This window comes from Rhagoletis pomonella, unplaced genomic scaffold (assembly GCF_013731165.1).
Source record: "Rhagoletis pomonella isolate Grant_MI unplaced genomic scaffold, Rhpom_1.0 Rhpom_scaffold_00003, whole genome shotgun sequence".
In the NCBI taxonomy this organism is placed as follows: domain Eukaryota; kingdom Metazoa; phylum Arthropoda; class Insecta; order Diptera; family Tephritidae; genus Rhagoletis; species Rhagoletis pomonella.
In genome coordinates, this window is record NW_023458557.1 from 77940799 (window position 1) to 77961850 (window position 21052).

General features: G+C 38.8%; 1 protein-coding gene across 1 annotated transcript; it reads left to right on the plus strand.

The window, feature by feature from the left end:
* Nucleotides 1-440: 440 nt before the first annotated feature.
* Nucleotides 441-20313, plus strand: LOC118735567 (myosin-VIIa). Its single transcript, XM_036465377.1, has 11 exons — nucleotides 441-528; nucleotides 11503-11763; nucleotides 11855-12204; nucleotides 12267-12467; nucleotides 13805-15887; nucleotides 15963-16271; nucleotides 16336-17786; nucleotides 17847-19196; nucleotides 19257-19403; nucleotides 19727-19847; nucleotides 19919-20313. Exons 1-11 carry the CDS (start codon nucleotides 511-513, stop codon nucleotides 20123-20125), a joined length of 6498 nt encoding a protein of 2165 aa, XP_036321270.1. The 5' UTR covers nucleotides 441-510; the 3' UTR covers nucleotides 20126-20313.
* Nucleotides 20314-21052: the final 739 nt, after the last annotated feature.

Consider the following 21052-nt stretch of genomic DNA (forward strand, 5'->3'; position numbering starts at 1 on the left):
ATGATAAGTGAAACATTTTTAAGTTATAAAAATTTTTACAAAACATTTTTTCACTAAAGTGAATTTTTATAAAATTTGTCTTTTTGTATTAGTATTAATTTTAAAAATTTACATAAAATTATTTTTTAGTTTTTATTTTATTCGTTTTGTTTTTCTTTGTTTAATTATTTTTTTGTGTTTTGTTTTTAGATCTTATTTTTTCGGTGTTTTTATCTAACTAACTAATTCTTGTTTTATTTTTTTTTTTTTTTTTTTTGGGTTTAAAATTTTTGTTGTTGTTTTTTTTTATTTGATATATTTTGGTTGTATATTTTGAATCTTATGTTTTATGTTAACGCATTTTATTCGCTCAACATTTTTAATTTATTTCCCAGTGTCCATTGTGGAATACCATTCTCATGTTCCGTTTTCTTCTTTCTTTTCAGCCAGTAGTCGCATTTAAATTTTTCCTCTACCTTATTTGGAAAATTTCGAATATTTTACGCTAAAATTGGTCAATGAAGTTCAATAATGGTGATTGTAACACGAGTAAGTATTGATTCAAATTTTTATTAAATAATTACACAATTGCTTCATGTTTTAAAGTACCTAAATACATAAAAAAAGTAAGTGCGCCTGGGCCACACTGGAGAAGTGAAACTTACGTGTCTCATAACCAATATACGTCTGCTTTTGCTTATGGTTAAAATTGTTTGTCTTTTTTCTATAGAGATGCAGCTCTCAAGAAAACGGTCAAGAAAAAATTGCCATTATTTCGCGTGTGTGTCCAAGGAATTTTGACATTTTTGATACCTCACAGCCTGTTGCCTCACTCTTTCCTCAAGAAATAATGGAACGGGCATATATTTCTGTTGCAAACCTGGGTTCCCTTGTGCTCTTTTTTCACAAAAAACTTTAGAAAACCGTAGTAGAAAGCGTAGTAAATTTCTTAAGAACTGCGTACTGCCTTAAGGAAATTTGACTCAAGAAAATTTCTTAGCCATTTCTTGTACGTCATTTTATATGGAGTTTTTGCTTTTCTTGAGAGCTGCATAGAGGCCTTAGATCCCTACCTCTACCCCTGTTCGTTCTAATAAATAAATGTATATGTTATTCTGTTTTCTTTATCTTTATACTCTGTCGATAACAAGTTCGATAATAACATCCAACAAAATATCGATAACAAAACCAATAAAAATATCGATAACAAAATCGATAATAAAATCGGTAATAAAAATCGTTTAGAAAATCGATAAAAATATCGATAACAAAATCGATAACAAAGTCGATAAATAATCGATAAACAATCGATAACAAAATCGTTAAAAATATCGATACCAAAATCGTTACAAATTTCGATAGCAAAATCGATAGTAATATTGGTAGCAAAATCGATTAGAAAATGGATAAAAATATCGATCACAAAATCGATAAAAAAATTTATAACAAAATCGTTTAGAAAATCGATAAAAATATCTCTGTGTATCCATCTATATCCTTTTCTCTATAATTACCTTTACTTTAATCGCTCTTCCTCTATCTTCATCTTTACTTTTATCGGTATCCTCATCCTCATCTTTCTTTATATTTATCTTTGTTTTTATTACTTTTGTGTTTATACTCTTCTTCATCTACATAATCCCCTTCACTTAAGTTAAGTGTTAAAATTTACCTTGCTCTTAATTTTTGCCCTTATCTTTACGCATCTTTGTTTTTGTTTTTATTTTTGCCGTTGCCTTTATCCTTTTCTTTATCTACGTACGTACTCCCCTTTTCTTTCATTCTTGTATTGGTTTTTTTCTAAATGTTATTCTTTATCCTTTTATTAGCAAGTTTTTGTTAAATTCATTCCATGTGCATACACTCAAGAACCACTTGTTTCAGCCCCAACCGTTTCCGTTGCACCATTTCCGTTGCACCATTTCCGTGTGCAATTGCCGTTGAATTTGCCAATTTACACCCAACCAACTAACCGCCGCTAAAAAAATTTCACTTCAAAAATTACTCATACGCAGCGGCGTTTTTTTTTTTTTTTTAAATATTTACCTCCAATATTTCCTGTCTTAAACTACTAACTATCTTCTACAATCCGTTTTTAACCTTCAACCCCCCAGTCAGTCAGAGTTTTTAGTCTAAGATCTCCATTAAAGAATGCTTGCAATGTTAAATGGAAATGTAAAAATAATTGCTGCTCTCAAGTGTTAATATATTTTTTTTTTTGCCATTCTCAGTACAATAGTATACCCGTATATTTATGTTCTTCTCTTGTTATAATTTTTTTTGCTGACTGAAGTGCAAGGTAAACTTTGTACTACATTTTGTAATGCTTGCAGTTGCAAGATTTATAAGCTGCATAATTACATACAATGCATATAATTGTACATACGTATAAGCATTCATATGTAAGCATCTTAAAATGTATGAAAATGTTATAAATTTAAACTGCTTTGTTCTTGTAAAAAATGTATGTATACACATTTGTATGTGATTCATGCAATTCTTCACTTTTTATCCACACTGCATTATATCTCGTGCCTTTGCATCTTTTTGCATTGGTTAAGGCTTCCTCAAGTGGGCACCGAATTTACGAACATTAATATTTTTCAATGATATTCCGGCAGCGCCGAGTTTTGTAGTCGAACAGTACATTTTTGTAATTTTTGTTGCAAAATTCCAAATAGTTCTTTTTTAATCAACAATTGAAAATTTTTGCAAAGTTTTGGAAGTTTTTATTTTTCTTTGAAAGTGTCGGAATGAAAAAAATTTTTGGGTGCAGATTTAAGAAACATTAAACTATACAATGAAATTATTTGCGTTACAAAAATATTTTGTTTTTGCTTTTCAATCATTTTTTTTTTTTTTTTTTTTTTTTTGATTGAACTTTAAGCAATTTCTGCGCCTCGTGGACGAAAATGTTTAACAACAACTTACATATGTAATAAACATTTCTGCATTTATCTATGAAAAAATGCGTGCATTTCGATATAGTTTGGTTGTAATGAATGCCCGCGGGCATGCGAAATTCGAGCTTGAGAAATAAAAGTGGAACCATTGAAACGTGATTTTCTTTCTTACGCAAGAAGTCAACAAGCCACGCGACTACAAAACTCGGCGCTGCCTGAATATTATTGAAAAATATTAATGTTGGTAAATTCGGTGCCCACTTGAGGACGCCTTACCCATTATTTCCACGAATTAAATTGTCTACACATACATATGTATTTATTAGTACTTTTCTCTAAGTGGCTATTATTTTTGCTTTAACAGTTAGGATATTTTCACTTTGGTTGTTGTTCTGATATGCAGGCGGGTTCTTCCCTTTTGACTGGCTCTTTACAACTCAAAATTTATGCGCTTGACCTATAGATGTGAAATTTGGTTTAAGGTTTTGAAAAGGGTTGCCACATGCTAAGTCCAGATCAAGAGGAAGATGAAAAGAAAGCCGAATCTGAGGATGAGTCCGACGGTGCAGTGGAAGATGAAAATGAAAATGAGTTAAGATCAGTGTTGCCGCGACATAATGAAAAAATTTATCGTAAAAAAACAAAAAATTGCCAATAAACAAAAAAAAATCATGTAATGCCCATTCGTACACATACAAATGTATGTACATTAGTGATGCTCAAAAATAGCGCCCGTGGGCGGAACTCTTCAAAGCTCTCTATACTTTTTATATGGACGCGCACAGAGTAAAAGCTCTCTTAGGCATCACTGATGTACATGAAGAAAAATATCTTAGATACAGCGAGAGAAACTTGAATACAATATATACATATGTACTTAAAACTATTAACTGGTGATCAGTTACGCTGATTATAAAATTAAACGTTAAACTCGTTGAAAATTATGCCAAAAAGATGAAACTACCTTCAGTGTCCACTTTATTTTGACCATGAATACGCCTCGTTATTTTCTCAGCAGTTTGTAATGAAAGTCTATCTCTCCTTTATATTGGATCAATTTTAAAATTGGAGCCGCATAGCTATGTATGAGGCAAGCAAGGTAAATTCAAAAAGCTTATTTTTACCGCAAAACGTTTAATATTTTCGATCAAATCTTAAAAGCTGCGACTGCATACACATGTATGTATATATTTTCTCTTTGTAATGTATCAAAATTTTTATTACGCGGAAAATTTATGTACGTATCTCGCGAAATGAGCGAAAAAAAAAAATAAAGTATCTTCTGAAAAGTTGCACAAACACTTATCACTTTTGAAGTAAATGGATCAAAACGGTAACACTGGTTAATATAAAGAATGTGTCTAAGATTAAAACAAACACAAAGGCAAAGACAAATGCAAAAACAAAAAGCAAGAGAAGAACGAAAACAAAGACAAAGATGAAAAGAAAGACAAAGAAAAAAATTTGATAAAAACAAAGACCCAGACAAAGATGAAAAAACAGGTAAACATGAAGACAAAGGCATAGATAAAAAATAAAAATAAAGAAACGGATAAAGATGTAAAGGTAGATATACAAAAAAAAAGAGTCAAAGATATATCTGAAGATTAGGATGTTTTATATTATGTTATAGTGCTCACCTTACTTCACCTCCGGCCACCTGACTCCATCTTAACTCAACAGCTAATACCACTTGACGATAAGCAATTGGCTTTTGTTTTATCAGCTTGCATATCACTTGTAATTCCTCATCCATCCAACCAACCAAAGGTCGCCAAATTCGCGCTGATTTCATGGCTTCTCAAGTTGTATTATGAAATCTGCGAATATATATGTATCTGAGCATGCACGCTCCATATTTGTTTTATATTCATGCATATACATATGTATTGTACATGTACATATGTAAATATGTACTATTTAGATATCCATATTTGTACCATACGTAATCCGACGCCACATTGGAGTCAAGCTCAGTTAAGTATAGCTACAAAAAAGATTAAAATCATAATAATACTATTTACAAAAGCGCCAAAGTGCCAAGCCATTTCGACCGCAAACATGGAACGTTACACCTGACATAAGATTCAGGTCACGGTTATTACATCATCATATGTGTATATGTTTAAGTACATATACAGCGCCAACAATGCCAACCACGACCGTAAACAATAACAACTGCAATATTTTTTTTTAAGCCAATCAACAGATTGACAGCCCATAGCAGAAGCAGCAAAAACCACCAAGCAAACGTAATGGCATTTACTGAGAGTACTATCTTGTCATAAAGTGGGCTATACTGTCGAGGCGCATGTGCACCTACTACTACTACTAGAGCAACTATAGAGGCAGTTGCAAGTGATTTGCGACAGTTGAAGGCAAAGCATCCTGAGTTGAACCACAACAATAAAACAAAAGCGACGCGCTCGCAAGTAATGAACCGTGACAAACAAATTTTAAAATAAAATCATGGCGAACGCAGCAGGGTGGGGTGACGATAGCGCACTCGTTTTAACTGCACGGGTGTTAAACGTTTTATGCCGCGCGCTCAGTCTCTATCAATTAAGCGAGCGCACTGCTTGAAATGCTGCTTTTCATATAAAAACAAAAAGAAAAAAACATAAAGTTGGCCGGTCAGCGGTGCGGCGTTGGCAATGGTAATGGTAAAGTTACTTGTTATGAAAGCGTACGCGACACTAACAGTACGCTATTTATGCGCTTTGAAGTTCGACCGCGACGCGACTTTATGCGTCTAGCAGCTGCCGCTTGGCACATGGGCTTCACAGCGGAATAACGTTGGCAAAAGAACAAAAAATACAAAGCGCGGCATGAAAAATGGGAGCGAACGGATGCTTTTTGTCACGCTTAAGTGAGTTCCTCTTGCGCGCCAGTAACAATAACAAAAGCGATGCGTCGTGAGCGTACTGTATGGGGAACATCCGTGGCGCAACGGAGTACTTCAACGCGACGCGTAGAGAAACCAGCAATAAAAAATGGCAGTAAATGTAAAAAAAGAGCAAAGTCTCTAGTACATGGACCGACTGTGTTAGAATAACAATTACAACAAAATATGCATTTCAAAATTTATTTGAGGAGCGCAGGCTTATATATTTTAGCTTTTTATATATAAAATCGCCTCCTCCAGTTACTATGCGCGTATAATTTTCATATAAGCAGCTTATCGATTGCTACATATGTACATATGTATGTATGTATATACATTAGGCTGGTCTTTAAATGTAGGAAGCAAATTTTTACATCAGATTTCCAAGCCTCAGCCCTACGTCGATGCAGATATCGCATATAAATTTTGGTCCCGATTGGAGATGGTTAAGGCGAGACGCACAGGAGGCAAATTTCAGATTACCCAATGAACAGAAGACTTTTTTTACCTATCGTGGTGCAAAGCTCTTTTAAGAGAAAGCACTTGTACATCATTTAGCTCGCGTCACTCCAACAGCCGCAATGGCTGAGTGGGCAAGGCACAGGCGTGGCAATTTTTATTTTTTTTTTTTTATATAAAAATTTTTTCTTATTTTAATTCAATTTTCCGGTTTTTTATTTCAAAAAAGAAGACATGCTTTTTAATTTAATTTATTTTTTAGAAACTTTTCAATTTCTTTTTTATTAAATTTTCTTTAATGGTTTGGGAGTTATTTTTTTAATTTCATTTAATTTTTAAGAACTTGTTTTTTTCTATTTAAAATATTTTTTTCTTTAGTTTTTTTTTAATTTTCCTATAATTTTTTATTATTTTTTTATTGTGTAAAAAGTAAAAGTAGTTTTTTTAATTTCATTTACTTTTTAGACGTTTATTTAGTTTATTTTTCTTTTCATAAATTTAATTTATTACCCTTTTGTTAATTTCAAATTCTTTTAGTTTTTAGATTTTATTGTTTTAACAAGAAAAATATATGTATATATTTTTTCCATTTAATTTTGACCATCTTATTAAAATTTTTTAATAATTATTTTTTATTTTTTTTACATAAAAATATTTTTAATCTCAGTTAATTTTTAAGTGCTATTTCCTTATTTTTTATTAATTTCTTTTTCTAATTTAATTTTCGTTTCTTTATTCATTTTTAGTGTTTTAAAAAGAATTATAGATATTTATATATTTTGAATTAAACTTCTTTCTTTTAAAACTTAATGCCAAAAGGCGAACAGCATAACGCTAAGACCTCGTCGTTAGCAGATCTTTCAATTAGTCTTTCTAAAGACAGTAAAGAGCTTTCAAGATGGCTGCCAGAATTGACAATTATCTTGCAAAAGGCTTCTGTCTTTCGAAAGGCTGCGGTGAGTTGAAAGACAGTTGCCGGAATTGCCCTGGTAATGTAAGGTAATTTTTTTGGGTGCAACTGAAACAAAGGTCACCACGGCCAAGAAGATCTTTTGTGTTTTGATGTTGATGTTATTAGCCTCCCTTATAAAAGCTGAAAGTTTCTTGGTAGACGAATTCCTAACCTTAAAGGCATAGACTGTGGAAGAACTGAAGTATTGCAGTCTTAGTTTGGTTAATGCTGGAAAATCACACATAGTGTGCTCCGACATCTCTTCATCTTCAAGCAAAATGCGGCAGTCTGCGGTAAGCTCAATCCAGTGCACGGGAGCGGGCAGGTGTTTATGTTCGGTTGGGTAGCTAATAAGCAACTTGATATTGGCTATGTTCAAGAGATTTATATCTCTCCTAAGGTCGGTAATTAAATGCAGAACGTAGGCGGACACCGCGTAAAAACTCTGAACTGCAAGGCCGCTATTATACCTCAGTAACGTTCGGTTTTGAATTTTAGCGCTTCGAATATAGAATGATGTAGAATCTTGAATTACAGGTCGTAAATCTTTCAATAAGCCAACTATTATCATCCCGGAACGGCTTTGATTGGGAGCAGATATGTATGTAGCTCCTGGCTTTCGTACGTAAGTAGCGTTGATCATTAGAGCAAGCCAGGGTTATATTGGAAATAGATTGCAAGCATAAATTGGCGTAGAATACACAGAAAATAGACCCAGCCTGACTTGCCATTTGACTAAATCCGTGGACCACGCGAATGGGCGTAGCCCAGCGGAGCACAAAGCTGTAGTAAGAGCCTCACAGAAAAAATTGTAACTGTTTGAGGTTGTAGCTTTCCGTCTACTCCAGTCCAGAATTAATTACTAAATTTCTCCTTCATGCAAAAGTTTTATTCTGTGTTTCCAACTGCGGTGTTTCTAGCGCTACTTGCCACTTGAAGATATTGCCGATGAAGTCGAGAATATATCAAAAGTTTGGTTTTTGAACCCAAAAAATACATCCATTTGCTTATTAATTAAATAAACAATTTCAATTGAAGCCATATAATAACTCCATTCATATAGATATGTCAACATCGAGATCTCGTACAACAAACATGAATACCAGTAGTACATATTATGTCTACTTATAGCCCCTCCCCTGACATCAATGGCACACTACAAAAGTGGTAGTTTTAGCGATCGTTGTAATTATTGTTATGAATACCATTTCAGTTGGCTTATAACGTAACTAGCGTCGGTGGTGGTACGCGGTAGTAATAAGAACCACGTCCGCAAAAATAGCAGCCCAATACCCCACATCAGTTGTTGTTGCCAACAGCAACTCACACAATGCCTTGCATGGCTGCCTGACTGACAGACTTTTTTTAAAGTTTGTTTTTTGCTGTCTTTGCATTGTTCAAATTCATGGCAGGGTTAATGTACCACCTCTGGGCACATGTTGTACCCATTCGGGCGCACACAAACGCATACACAGCTGCATACAGTATCAGTCATAACATTAGTACCCCAATTTCAAAGTGATATTGTTTGCCACTTATATTTATTTATTTATTTTTAAGAATTTTCATTAAAATTAACTTAAAACTTTGTAGAAAACTAGAAAAAATTCAACAAATTTTCATCCAAATTTCAAACTTTTTTCTCAAAAGCGTTAGAAAGCAAGTTTCAAGTGGCAAAAAATTATCGTTGATTTTTTAGAATTTCTTGTATTTAGTAGGTGTTGCGGTTTTCTTCCACATAAAATTATTTGTGTTTATTCGTTATATGGAGGCAAGTGCTACAACGACTAATTCTGGGAAATCAACGGTAATATTTAGCCACGTGAAACTTGCATATTGCACTCAAACTGAATGGGCTATAAAACTGTATACTTAAAAAAATTCTAACACTTCCCATTTTTCTCAGTTTGAAGTTTGGATGGAAATTTTTAGAACTTTTTTTAAATTTTGCTATACATTTTACATTGGTTTTGCTAGACAATGAACTGTGCTTTAATTGAAAATTGTTAAAAAGAAATAAATAAACATAAGTTGCAAACAATATCACTTTCAAATTGTGGTGCTAACGATATGACCGATACTGTAATTACTTACATACTTATTTAATTCATTTTGGTGTGCAACTGTAAATAATAAAATCAAGTACATTCTGGGGTAACCATTAAATAAAGAGCGCATAGTATTTAGTTGGAATTATGATCAAAATGAAAATTCAACAAAATACAAAAAAAAACAAAAAACCAAACATAAAAATGTGGCGCGCAACGTTTAAAAACGCGTCAACATTAATTGTTGAAAGTTAGTGAAGCGTTTAGTGGCGTTGTGTGTGTGTATTGGCAAATAGTGGTTTTCATTGCTCGCATTCCGTTTTTTATAAAAAAAAAAACTCCCTTACCGCTTCTTACATTCGGGTTAGTTTTAGGTGCCAAATACTTTAGTAGCGCCCGCAAACCTCTGAACCTTTGACTGTTTTCGTCTGGAACCTCAAATGTTTCTTATTTTCATTGAAGGCCACCAGCCTCAACAGAGTGGAGGTTTAGTACAGTATTTAGCTGTAATCATCCGCTCACGGAAATGGGCTTCGAAGTGACTCAGGGATTAATATTGTTCTAAATTCCCATTTTCACGGACGCTCATAGGGAGAAGGTGTGGCGTTTTCTCTCTGCAATTAGGTCTGTGAGTGGCCTATATACACCCAGATCACTGTTGCGATTTCCAGGGAGATATACGTACATGCATTTGACATGGCGGCAAAGCTGGTCTCTACAAGCTCTTCACAATCTCTACTGGCTCCCGAGACATTGTGCTATTTCAGGAAATAAGAAAGCAAACGAGTGTGCTTAAAAGGAATCTGAGATAGGATTAGATGAAACGGTTGAGAAAGTTGATTCAACCTCACATGAGGCTTTTAATGCAGCCTGGCTGTCGCTGCAGATGACAATGTGCTCCTTCTTGATTATCACTGCAGAAATATTTCCGCACAAGCGCTTATGGCGTAAACCTCCGCTTGAAATATACTAGAATAGTTAGCCAGGGGAATGGAGAGCTTGGCGCTAGGGCCACAAATTCCTGCTCCTATCCCTTCGTCAATTTTTCAGCCATCACTGAACCATCTTTGAAGGTGTTCTCTAAGATTGTCTCATTCCAGATCGCTTTGTTGCCTAGTTCAGTCCTGAATTTTGACTCAAAGTTTGTCATCGTACCTATGTCATCTCTGTTGAGCTGGAAGGTAGGAATCTTGGATCTGATTTCATCTCTCATTCCGCTCGAGTTCACCTTTCATTGCGGATACCTATTTAGAAGGTCTGTTGATTTTGAGTGGTTTAGCCACTTATACCCTGTCGAAGTTCTATCTTACGGCCAGTTTTGTTTCAGCCATTTATTTGCATTTCGGTTGCACTTCTCTGTTGATTGCTTCAACATGATAGCACGATGTCTCTGCTGTGAAACCCAATTACTCGTCCATTGAGTTTAACACCGCCCTGCAGTCTCCTATTTTCGAGCTTGTAACTAGTCATGCCAGCGACAGGAGTGGTGCTCTACTAACTGAGTAGATATGCACCCTTTTTACCATGTCGCAATTATTATTATTATTTTTTTTTAGAAATGCTCAGGCTCTCTCCGTAATTAAGATAAGTGGTCGAGACGAGAAAGACACAGAATACTTGGGTCCAATCGGTTTAAAAAAATTGCAATGGAATTATCTTCATTTGCGGTGTCTGTTCTACAGTTCTCATAGAGTATATTATCTTATCAAATCCACTATGCGTTTGATAAGCCACAGAAAAGTTAGATAAGATAACTTATATTACGTATGGAGTCTGGTAAATTAACCGATAGTTTTTGCTAGTGACCCAAATGGGATGAGTCTTACCCTGAAATAGAAAAAATCTTTAATAGGAAGAACGCTGCTCTAGCCTTAAAATTTTGGATTCGACCTATTATTTTTTATACAGAGTGAGAATTACAAAAAATGAGCTAAGAAGTCGAATGAAATAATAAACAAATAGTAAAAGCTGTCGCTTAAGCAGATTGCGTTGCATACTTTTAGGCGCACCATTTGCTTATAAAAAAAAAAAAAAAAAAACTGAGAGAAGGCGCAACGCCCTAAAAGATTTGATTTCTTTTCTGGTAGTATACACTCCAATTGACCAATATTCATTAATAATATCTCTCGTACAGCAAGGCTTAAAAAGTCATTTGTATACTGCATTTCTTCTATTAATTGCCTATGCTTTTTATGGTGCACAATTGGGATTTTATTAGCTATTATTATACATATTTTTAAATAATCACGTTCTTTTTGTATTTCTTACCACCAACAGGGTGACTACATCTGGATAGAACCCGCATCGGGTAGGGAATTCGATGTAGCCATTGGCGCTCGTGTCATATCGGCCGAAGGTAGACGCATACAGGTACGCGACGATGATGGCAATGAAATTTGGCTATCGCCCGAACGGCGCATCAAGGCGATGCACGCCTCCTCGGTGCAGGGTGTGGAGGATATGATATCGTTGGGTGATCTGCACGAGGCGGGCATATTGCGAAACTTACTAATACGTTACAAGGAGAACTTGATATATGTGAGTAAATATGAGGCAAAAAAACCTTCAACTACATAAAAATATCTAACTATATAAGCTTCATTAAACTCCCATTTATCTCCTTTTACAGACTTACACCGGCTCAATTTTGGTTGCTGTTAATCCCTATCAAATTCTACCCATCTACACCGCCGATCAAATCAAGTTGTATAAAGAGCGCAAGATCGGCGAATTGCCACCACACATTTTCGCCATTGGTGACAATGCGTATGCGCATATGAAACGCTATCGTCAGGATCAATGTATTGTCATTTCGGGTGAATCGGGCGCCGGCAAGACTGAGAGCACAAAATTGATATTGCAATATTTGGCTGCAATAAGTGGCAAACACTCGTGGATCGAGCAACAAATACTTGAAGCGAATCCAATACTCGAAGCATTCGGCAATGCGAAGACGGTGCGCAATGACAACTCGTCGCGGTAAATTCTAAGCTGAATTATTGAGGAAAAATTTTCCCTAAGGTCTCTTTGTTATTTTGCAGCTTTGGCAAATACATCGATATACACTTCAGCTCGAGTGGTGTCATCGAAGGCGCCAAAATCGAACAATATCTCTTGGAGAAATCTCGAATAGTTTCGCAAAATCATAGCGAACGTAATTACCATGTATTTTATTGCCTTTTGGCTGGGCTGTCGGGCGAGGAGAAGAGACGTTTGGATTTGGGAAATGCCGCTGATTATAAGTGAGTAGCTGCGCTGAAGAATTGGGTTTCTCATAACGTTTTTTGTGTATCGTGGAGTGAAATAGAAAAACCGTATTTACCAAAATGTACTTTGGATGCAATTTAGAAGCTTCTAGTCTGCATGTAGGAACATCTTCGAGACAATACAAGCTGAACCTGCACTGGGTAAACTCGCTATTCACGTTTTTCCTTAACGTCCCAAAAGATTTTCAATGCGCGATGGAAATGTAAGAAATTTTGTACCTAGCCTTATGTCAGGCACCTGTGACCGCCCCCAGCCAAGTCTTTCCTTTTCTGGTTACTCGTGTAGCTCTAGTTGTCAATATTTCTTCTGGAGCTATGTATATTATAATTGGTTCACAAAAAACCCTTCCTCATCTAATTCAATACTATTCGAAATCCGTAAAAATGATTATAGCGGAAAGGTATTTGGGATTCTTCCCATTCTTTAACTTCATTGATTCAAATCTCGTCACCGATATTCGCTGGTACGATCGCTGCAGTTTGCTTGGCTAAGGAAAACGGATGCGAATATGAACACGAAAAAATCCGAATACAAATCGATTTTGTTGACGGCATCGAATAACATTACCGCCAAAATCGATTTCGATAACTCTTTATCGATAATAATGCCGATATCGAATAAAATTCATGAAAAAATCCGAATACAAAACGATTTGGTTGACGACATCGAAACATATTACCGTTAAAATTGATTTCGATAGCGCTTTATCGATAATAATGTCGATATCGATTAATATGCATTTTTGCTTTGACATATTTTTGTAACCATACATACGTACTTAAGTGTGCGTGTGTAAACGAACCGAAAAACCGGTAGTAATTTCGATAAATGTAGAAGCGATAAGTCGATAACGCTGTCGGTAAAAATTTTGGTGGCTAGCGCAACGCAAAAAAACTAAATTACAGCCACATCGATAAACGCATCGTTAATAGTGTATATAATAGTTTCGGTAACAGTGGGTTCTAGTATACAAATTAATTGATAGTTATAACGATACATTACCGGTAAAAAAAAACGGATATCTAGTTAACGAATCGATAAGTATGTCAATAACAGTTTCGATAGTTATGCTAACAGCAGTATACCCCGAAAGATTGTATTTTAAATTGAACTAAAAAGATAATTTCAAATGCCCGGTATAGCCTGCGCAATTATTAAGGAATATTCCGAGTAACTCAGAAAATATATTTATATTCAGTAATATTCAAAGGGCTGCAGCTGCAGACTATTTGTGTAATTTATTTGAATATTGAAACTTGGCATTCACTTTCTTTGCGAAAATATTTCTCACTCCCTCTTTTCTTCCACACAGATATCTCACCGGCGGCGATTGCATTACGTGCGAGGGTCGCGACGATGCCGCTGAGTTTTCAGACATACGCTCCGCCATGAAAGTGCTGCTCTTTTCCGATCAGGAGATTTGGGAAATCATTAAGCTGCTCGCAGCACTCCTACACTGCGGCAACATACGATACAAGGCGACCGTTGTCGATAATCTGGATGCAACCGAAATACCCGAACACATAAATGTGGAGCGCGTTGCTGCTTTACTCGGCCTTCCCATGCAGCCGCTAATTGATGCATTGACGCGTCGTACACTTTTCGCGCATGGCGAGACAGTAGTTTCAACGCTGTCCCGCGATCAGTCGGTTGACGTGCGCGACGCCTTCGTAAAAGGCATTTACGGCAGAATGTTTGTGCATATTGTACGCAAAATCAACTCGGCTATCTTTAAGCCGCGCGGCACTTCGCGTAACGCAATTGGCGTGCTGGATATTTTCGGTTTTGAGAACTTTGATCAGAATAGTTTTGAGCAATTTTGCATTAATTATGCCAACGAGAATTTGCAGCAATTCTTCGTGCAACACATTTTCAAGCTGGAGCAGGAGGAGTACAATCATGAGGCAATCAATTGGCAGCACATCGAATTTGTGGACAATCAGGATGCGCTCGATTTGATTGCCATCAAGCAGCTGAATATTATGGCACTGATTGATGAGGAGGCCCGCTTTCCCAAGGGCACCGATCACACGATGTTGGCGAAGCTGCATAAAACGCACGGCGCGCATAAGAACTACTTGAAACCGAAGTCAGATATTAACACGAGCTTCGGTTTGAATCACTTCGCTGGTGTGGTGTTTTATGATACGAGCGGCTTCTTGGACAAAAATCGCGACACCTTCAGCCCCGATTTGTTGCACTTAGTTAGCCAGAGCTCGAATAAATTCTTGCGCCAAATATTCAATCCGGATATAGAAATGGGTGCTGAGACGCGCAAGCGCACGCCCACTTTGTCAACGCAATTTCGCAAAAGCTTGGACGCGCTGATGAAGACGCTCAGCACCTGCCAGCCCTTCTTCATACGCTGCATCAAACCGAATGAGATGAAAAGGCCAATGCTGTTCGATCGTGGCCTATGCTGCCGCCAGCTGCGCTATTCCGGCATGATGGAAACGATACGCATACGTCGCGCTGGCTACCCCATACGCCATGGCTTTCGAGATTTTGTTGAGCGCTATCGCTTTCTCATACCGGGCGTACCGCCAGCGCATCGCACCGAATGCCGATCGGCCACCGCGCGCATATGCGCCACTGTGCTTGGCAAATCCGATTATCAGCTAGGCAATACAAAGGTCTTCCTCAAAGACGCGCATGACCTCTTTCTTGAGCAGGAACGCGATCGTGTGCTCACGCGCAAGATACTAATACTGCAGCGCAGCATACGCGGTTGGGTATATCGGCGTCGTTATTTGCGCATGCGCGCTGCTGTTATCACCATACAACGCTTTTGGAAGGGCTATGCGCAGCGTCAGCGTTATCGCCAGATGCGCGTGGGCTACATGCGCTTGCAGGCGCTTATACGCTCGCGTGTATTGTCACATCGCTTTCGGCACTTGCGTGGCCACATTGTTGGACTGCAGGCGCATGCGCGTGGCTACTTGGTGCGACGCGAATATGGACACAAAATGTGGGCAATCATAAAGATACAGTCGCATGCGCGACGCATGATTGCGGTGCGCAAGTACAAGAAGCTGCGCGAGGAGTACAAGCAGTTTGCGGAGGTTTTACACTTGCGCAAGCTGGAGGAGCAGGAGCTGATGCATAAAGGTAACAAGCATGCGCGTGAGATTGCCGAACAGCACTACCGTGACCGGCTGCATGAGTTGGAACGACGCGAGATGGAGAAGGAGATTGAGGAGCGTAGACGCGTGGAGGTGAAGAAGAATATCATAAACGATGCAGCGCGCAAGCAGGATGAGCCAGTAGATGATAGTAAATTGGTGGAGGCTATGTTCGACTTTCTGCCTGATTCGAGCAGTGAAGCGCCAACGCCGCATGGTGGACGAGAGACGTCGGTCTTCAACGATTTGCCGAACAACACCATGAATAACGACGTGCGTGGCATTTATATATTTTTTATGTAATCTATGATAATTCTATTCTATTAAATTGACTTTTTTCATCTTCAGGATATAATTGCCCCAATGCACGTATCCGAAGATGAGGAGGACCTATCGGAGTTCAAGTTCCAGAAATTCGCCGCCACCTACTTCCAAGGCAACGTGACGCATCAATACTCGAAGAAGGCGCTGAAGCATCCGCTGCTGCCGCTGCATACGCAAGGCGATCAACTGGCTGCGCAAGCGCTCTGGATAACTATTTTGCGTTTCACGGGCGATATGCCCGAGCCCAAGTATCACACAATGGACCGCATGGACACCACCTCTGTTATGTCGAAAGTCACAGCCACGCTGGGTCGCAATTTCATCAGGAGTAAGGTAGGCGCAATTAAGGCTCGCATGCAAAATTAAAAACTAAATTCCGTATTCTTTTTCCTACCAGGAATTCCAAGAAGCACAATTGATGGGTCTGGACCCCGAAGCATTCCTCAAGCAAAAGCCGCGCTCCATACGCCACAAACTCGTCTCGCTCACGCTGAAACGCAAGAATAAACTCGGCGAAGATGTGCGTCGGCGACTGCAAGACGAGGAGTACACCGCCGACAGTTATCAATCCTGGCTGCAATCGCGCCCTACCTCCAACTTGGAGAAATTGCATTTCATCATCGGGCATGGCATATTGCGCGCCGAGCTGCGCGATGAAATCTATTGTCAAATATGCAAGCAACTCACCAACAATCCGCTCAAATCCTCGCATGCACGCGGCTGGATACTGCTCTCACTTTGCGTCGGCTGTTTTGCACCCTCTGAAAAGTTCGTTAACTACTTGCGCGCCTTCATACGCGAGGGACCGCCCGGCTATGCGCCATACTGCGAGGAGCGTCTCAAACGCACTTTCAACAATGGCACGCGCAATCAACCACCGTCTTGGCTGGAGTTGCAAGCGACAAAGTCGAAGAAACCAATAATGCTGCCGATTACTTTCATGGATGGTAATACGAAAACACTACTCGCCGACTCGGCTACCACAGCGCGTGAGCTGTGCAATCAATTATCCGATAAAATTACGCTCAAGGATCAATTTGGCTTCTCGCTCTACATCGCGCTCTTCGACAAAGTTTCATCGCTTGGCAGCGGCGGTGATCACGTCATGGACGCAATATCGCAGTGTGAACAATATGCGAAGGAGCAGGGTGCGCAGGAGCGCAACGCGCCGTGGCGTCTCTTCTTTCGCAAAGAGATCTTTGCGCCCTGGCACGACCCTACACAGGATCAGGTCGCCACAAATCTCATCTATCAGCAGGTGGTGCGTGGCGTCAAGTTCGGCGAATATCGCTGCGACAAGGAAGACGATTTGGCAATGATTGCCGCTCAACAGTACTTCATCGAGTACGGGACGGATATGTCCATGGAGCGGCTGTTCACGCTGCTGCCCAACTTCATACCAGACTTCTGTTTAACAGGCATTGAAAAAGCGATCGAGCGTTGGGCAGCGTTGGTGTTGCAGGCCTACAAGAAGTCCTATTATGTGCGCGACAAAGTGGCGGCGTTGAAAATAAAAGAGGACATTGTGAGCTATGCGAAATTGAAATGGCCGCTGCTCTTCTCGCGTTTCTACGAGGCCTATCGTAACTCGGGGCCGAATTTGCCGAAGAATGATGTGATCATTGCGGTGAACTGGACGGGTGTATATGTAGTGGACGATCAGGAGCAGGTGCTACTGGAGCTGAGCTTCCCGGAGATCACGGCAGTGTCCAGTCAGAAGACAAACAAAGTTTTTACGCAGACTTTCAGTTTGTCCACCGTGCGCGGTGAGGAATTCACTTTCCAGAGCCCGAATGCGGAGGACATTAGAGATTTGGTGGTGTACTTCCTGGACGGGCTAAAAAAGCGGTAAGCAGCGCTTTCGAAGTGCTATTTCAAGGTATTTCAATTATTTATATTCTCTTGCAGCTCCCACTACGTGATCGCCATTCAGGATTATCGCGCGCCCTCAGACGGTTCGAGCTTCCTCTCATTTCTCAAAGGCGATCTCATCATACTCGAGGACGAGTCGTGCGGTGAATCTGTGCTCAACAACGGCTGGTGCATTGGTCGCTGCGATCGCTCGCAAGAGCGTGGCGACTTTCCTGCGGAAACCGTTTATGTGCTACCCACACTCACGAAGCCACCACAAGACATACTGGCACTGTTCAACGTTGAGGAGGCACATCATGGCCGTCGCTTAAGTATGGTTTCAAATGGTGTGCCCGAAGCGCGCGATCGCCCACACACACTAATGGAATACGCCATGGACCACTTCCGTTTGCCGCCAAAGCGCACTATGTCGAAGACGCTCACGCTCAGCTCAAAGCGCGCTGATGAGATTTGGCGCTATTCGCGTGATCCCATCAAGGCGCCGCTGTTGCGTAAGTTGCAGAGCAAAGAGGAGCTCGCCGAAGAGGCCTGTTTTGCATTCGCTGCCATACTAAAGTATATGGGCGATTTGCCGTCGAAGCGGCCGCGCATGGGCAACGAGATCACCGATCACATTTTCGATGGTCCCCTCAAGCATGAAATTCTGCGCGACGAAATCTACTGCCAAATCATGAAACAACTGACGGATAATCGCAATCGCATTTCAGAGGAGCGTGGCTGGGAGTTGATGTGGCTGGCGACCGGTCTCTTTGCCTGTTCACAGGGCTTACTCAAGGAGCTCATGATGTTCTTGCGTACGCGCCGTCATCCCATCTCGCAGGATTCCATGCATCGCTTACAGAAAACTATACGCAACGGCCAACGCAAGTATCCGCCGCATCAGGTGGAGGTCGAGGCGATACAGCACAAAACCACACAAATTTTCCATAAAGTCTACTTTCCCGACGACACCGACGAAGCGTTCGAGGTGGATTCATCGACGCGCGCAAAAGACTTCTGCCACAATATCTCACAGCGCTTATCGCTGCGCACCAGCGAAGGTTTCTCGCTCTTTGTCAAGATTGCCGATAAGGTGATCTCAGTGCCGGAGGGTGATTTCTTTTTTGACTTTGTGCGTCATTTGACTGATTGGATTAAGAAAGCGCGCCCGATACGCGATGGCTCAAATCCACAATTCACCTATCAGGTATTCTTCATGAAGAAACTTTGGACCAACACTGTGCCGGGCAAGGATCGCAATGCCGATCTGATATTCCACTATCATCAAGAGTTGCCGAAATTGTTACGCGGCTATCATAAGTGTTCGCGCGAGGAGGCGGCCAAATTGGCTGCGCTCGTTTTCCGCGTGCGCTATGGAGAGAACAAGCAGGAGCTGCAGGCCATACCGTAAGTGTGGAAAGTTACGAGTGACTGTAGCGTATGTGAAAATGTTTGTTTATCTTTCAGACAAATGCTGCGCGAGCTGATACCTTCCGATATAATGAAAATGCAAAGCACCAGCGAATGGAAGCGTGCCATTGTGGCTTCATACAACCAGGATGGCGGCATGACCTCGGAGGATGCCAAAGTGGCATTTTTGAAGATCGTATACAGGTGCGTTATTGTGACTATGGTTGTTTTAGTGTAATATGTATAAGTTCATGTGACAAAATGTGGTATGATGTGATGTGGCAAGTTATTGATTGTGAGGTTAATGTCACAAGATGCTGGAAGTGGGGTATTTTCTTTGATGTAAAATTATGGAAACGAAGTCAAATCACGTTAAGTCATCAGATATAAGACAGCGTCATGAGCTGTGGAAATAGAATGAGATATAATTTGTTATGATGCGATGATATTTCATAATGTGATGCGACTTTTTATAATAACGGTTATCAAAATTTCATTTCAATTTTTTCTTGCTTTCTTCTTTTTAGATGGCCCACATTCGGTTCCGCCTTTTTCGAGGTTAAACAAACAACCGAGCCAAATTACCCAGAAATGCTGCTAATTGCAATCAACAAACATGGCGTCAGCCTCATACATCCCGTGACCAAGGTAAATTAATTTTTTTTATTAATTATTCGCATAAAATTTAGAGTTTTAATTTTCTTTTTACCTACTTTCAGGACATTTTAATCACGCATCCATTCACGCGCATATCCAATTGGTCCTCTGGCAATACCTACTTCCACATGACAATCGGTAATTTGGTGCGCGGCTCTAAGCTGCTGTGTGAAACATCGTTGGGCTACAAAATGGATGATCTATTAACTTCATATATATCACTTATGTTAACGAATATGAACAAAAATCGCACTATACGAGCAAATTAGTTATTAGAAATAAATAGTTTTTAACTAGCGAAAAGAAATGAGAATGATGAAAATTAGAAATTGAACAACTAAGTGAAGAAACAATTATCGAAAGAGAACATACAAAATTTCGATGGTTGGTGATGATGTTTGAAAACAGAATAATAACACATTTTGTAAGAAATTTTATTATTTTTGAAAAAAAAAAATAAAAATAATAAATCGTACTTACGAGCTAAACTTTATTGTTAAGTAGCTGCACGCAAACTCAGCTATTCAAAGTTATCTTTTCGAAATTGTATTGTTTTAAGCTTTCATCATTCGATGTACTAAAAATTTATGCGGGAATTTGTTTTTCATCTTTTCGTTTTATTTTTCTTTTTCTTGTTAAAACTAAACGAATATTTATTAAAATGTATTGCAATTTTAGGCTATACACAACAAGTTAGCTATAGAATTATTTTATTTATAAACTATTTTATTTATCCAAAAATGCAATGCATGCATACATAAATATGTATGTATGTATATTAAAGTGCATAAAGGAAGTTGGAGTAGCGCATTTATTTGTATGAAAGAAGAAGAAGAAGAAGAAGAAAGCAAAAACAAAGTGCACTTAGCAACAGCTATACGCTGGCAGTTGTCGGAAATATGCTAGTATTTACTATATGAATATTGAATATAAACATTTAATTTTCTTAAACTGCAATAAATTTACTGTAGCATTTTATTTAAAATTTGCGCATTAGATACACATACATACATACTTATAAAATAATTTAAAATATTCACACAATATTTAAGCAATAAGCGAATAAAAAATTATATATCTGCTTATGTACTTCATTGCAAATGAAAATCGTACTGAAATCGTAACTATTTTTTGTGTATGTTAAAAATGTACTTAAATGTGTATATTTTTTTTTTAACTATAAATAAAGTGAAAAT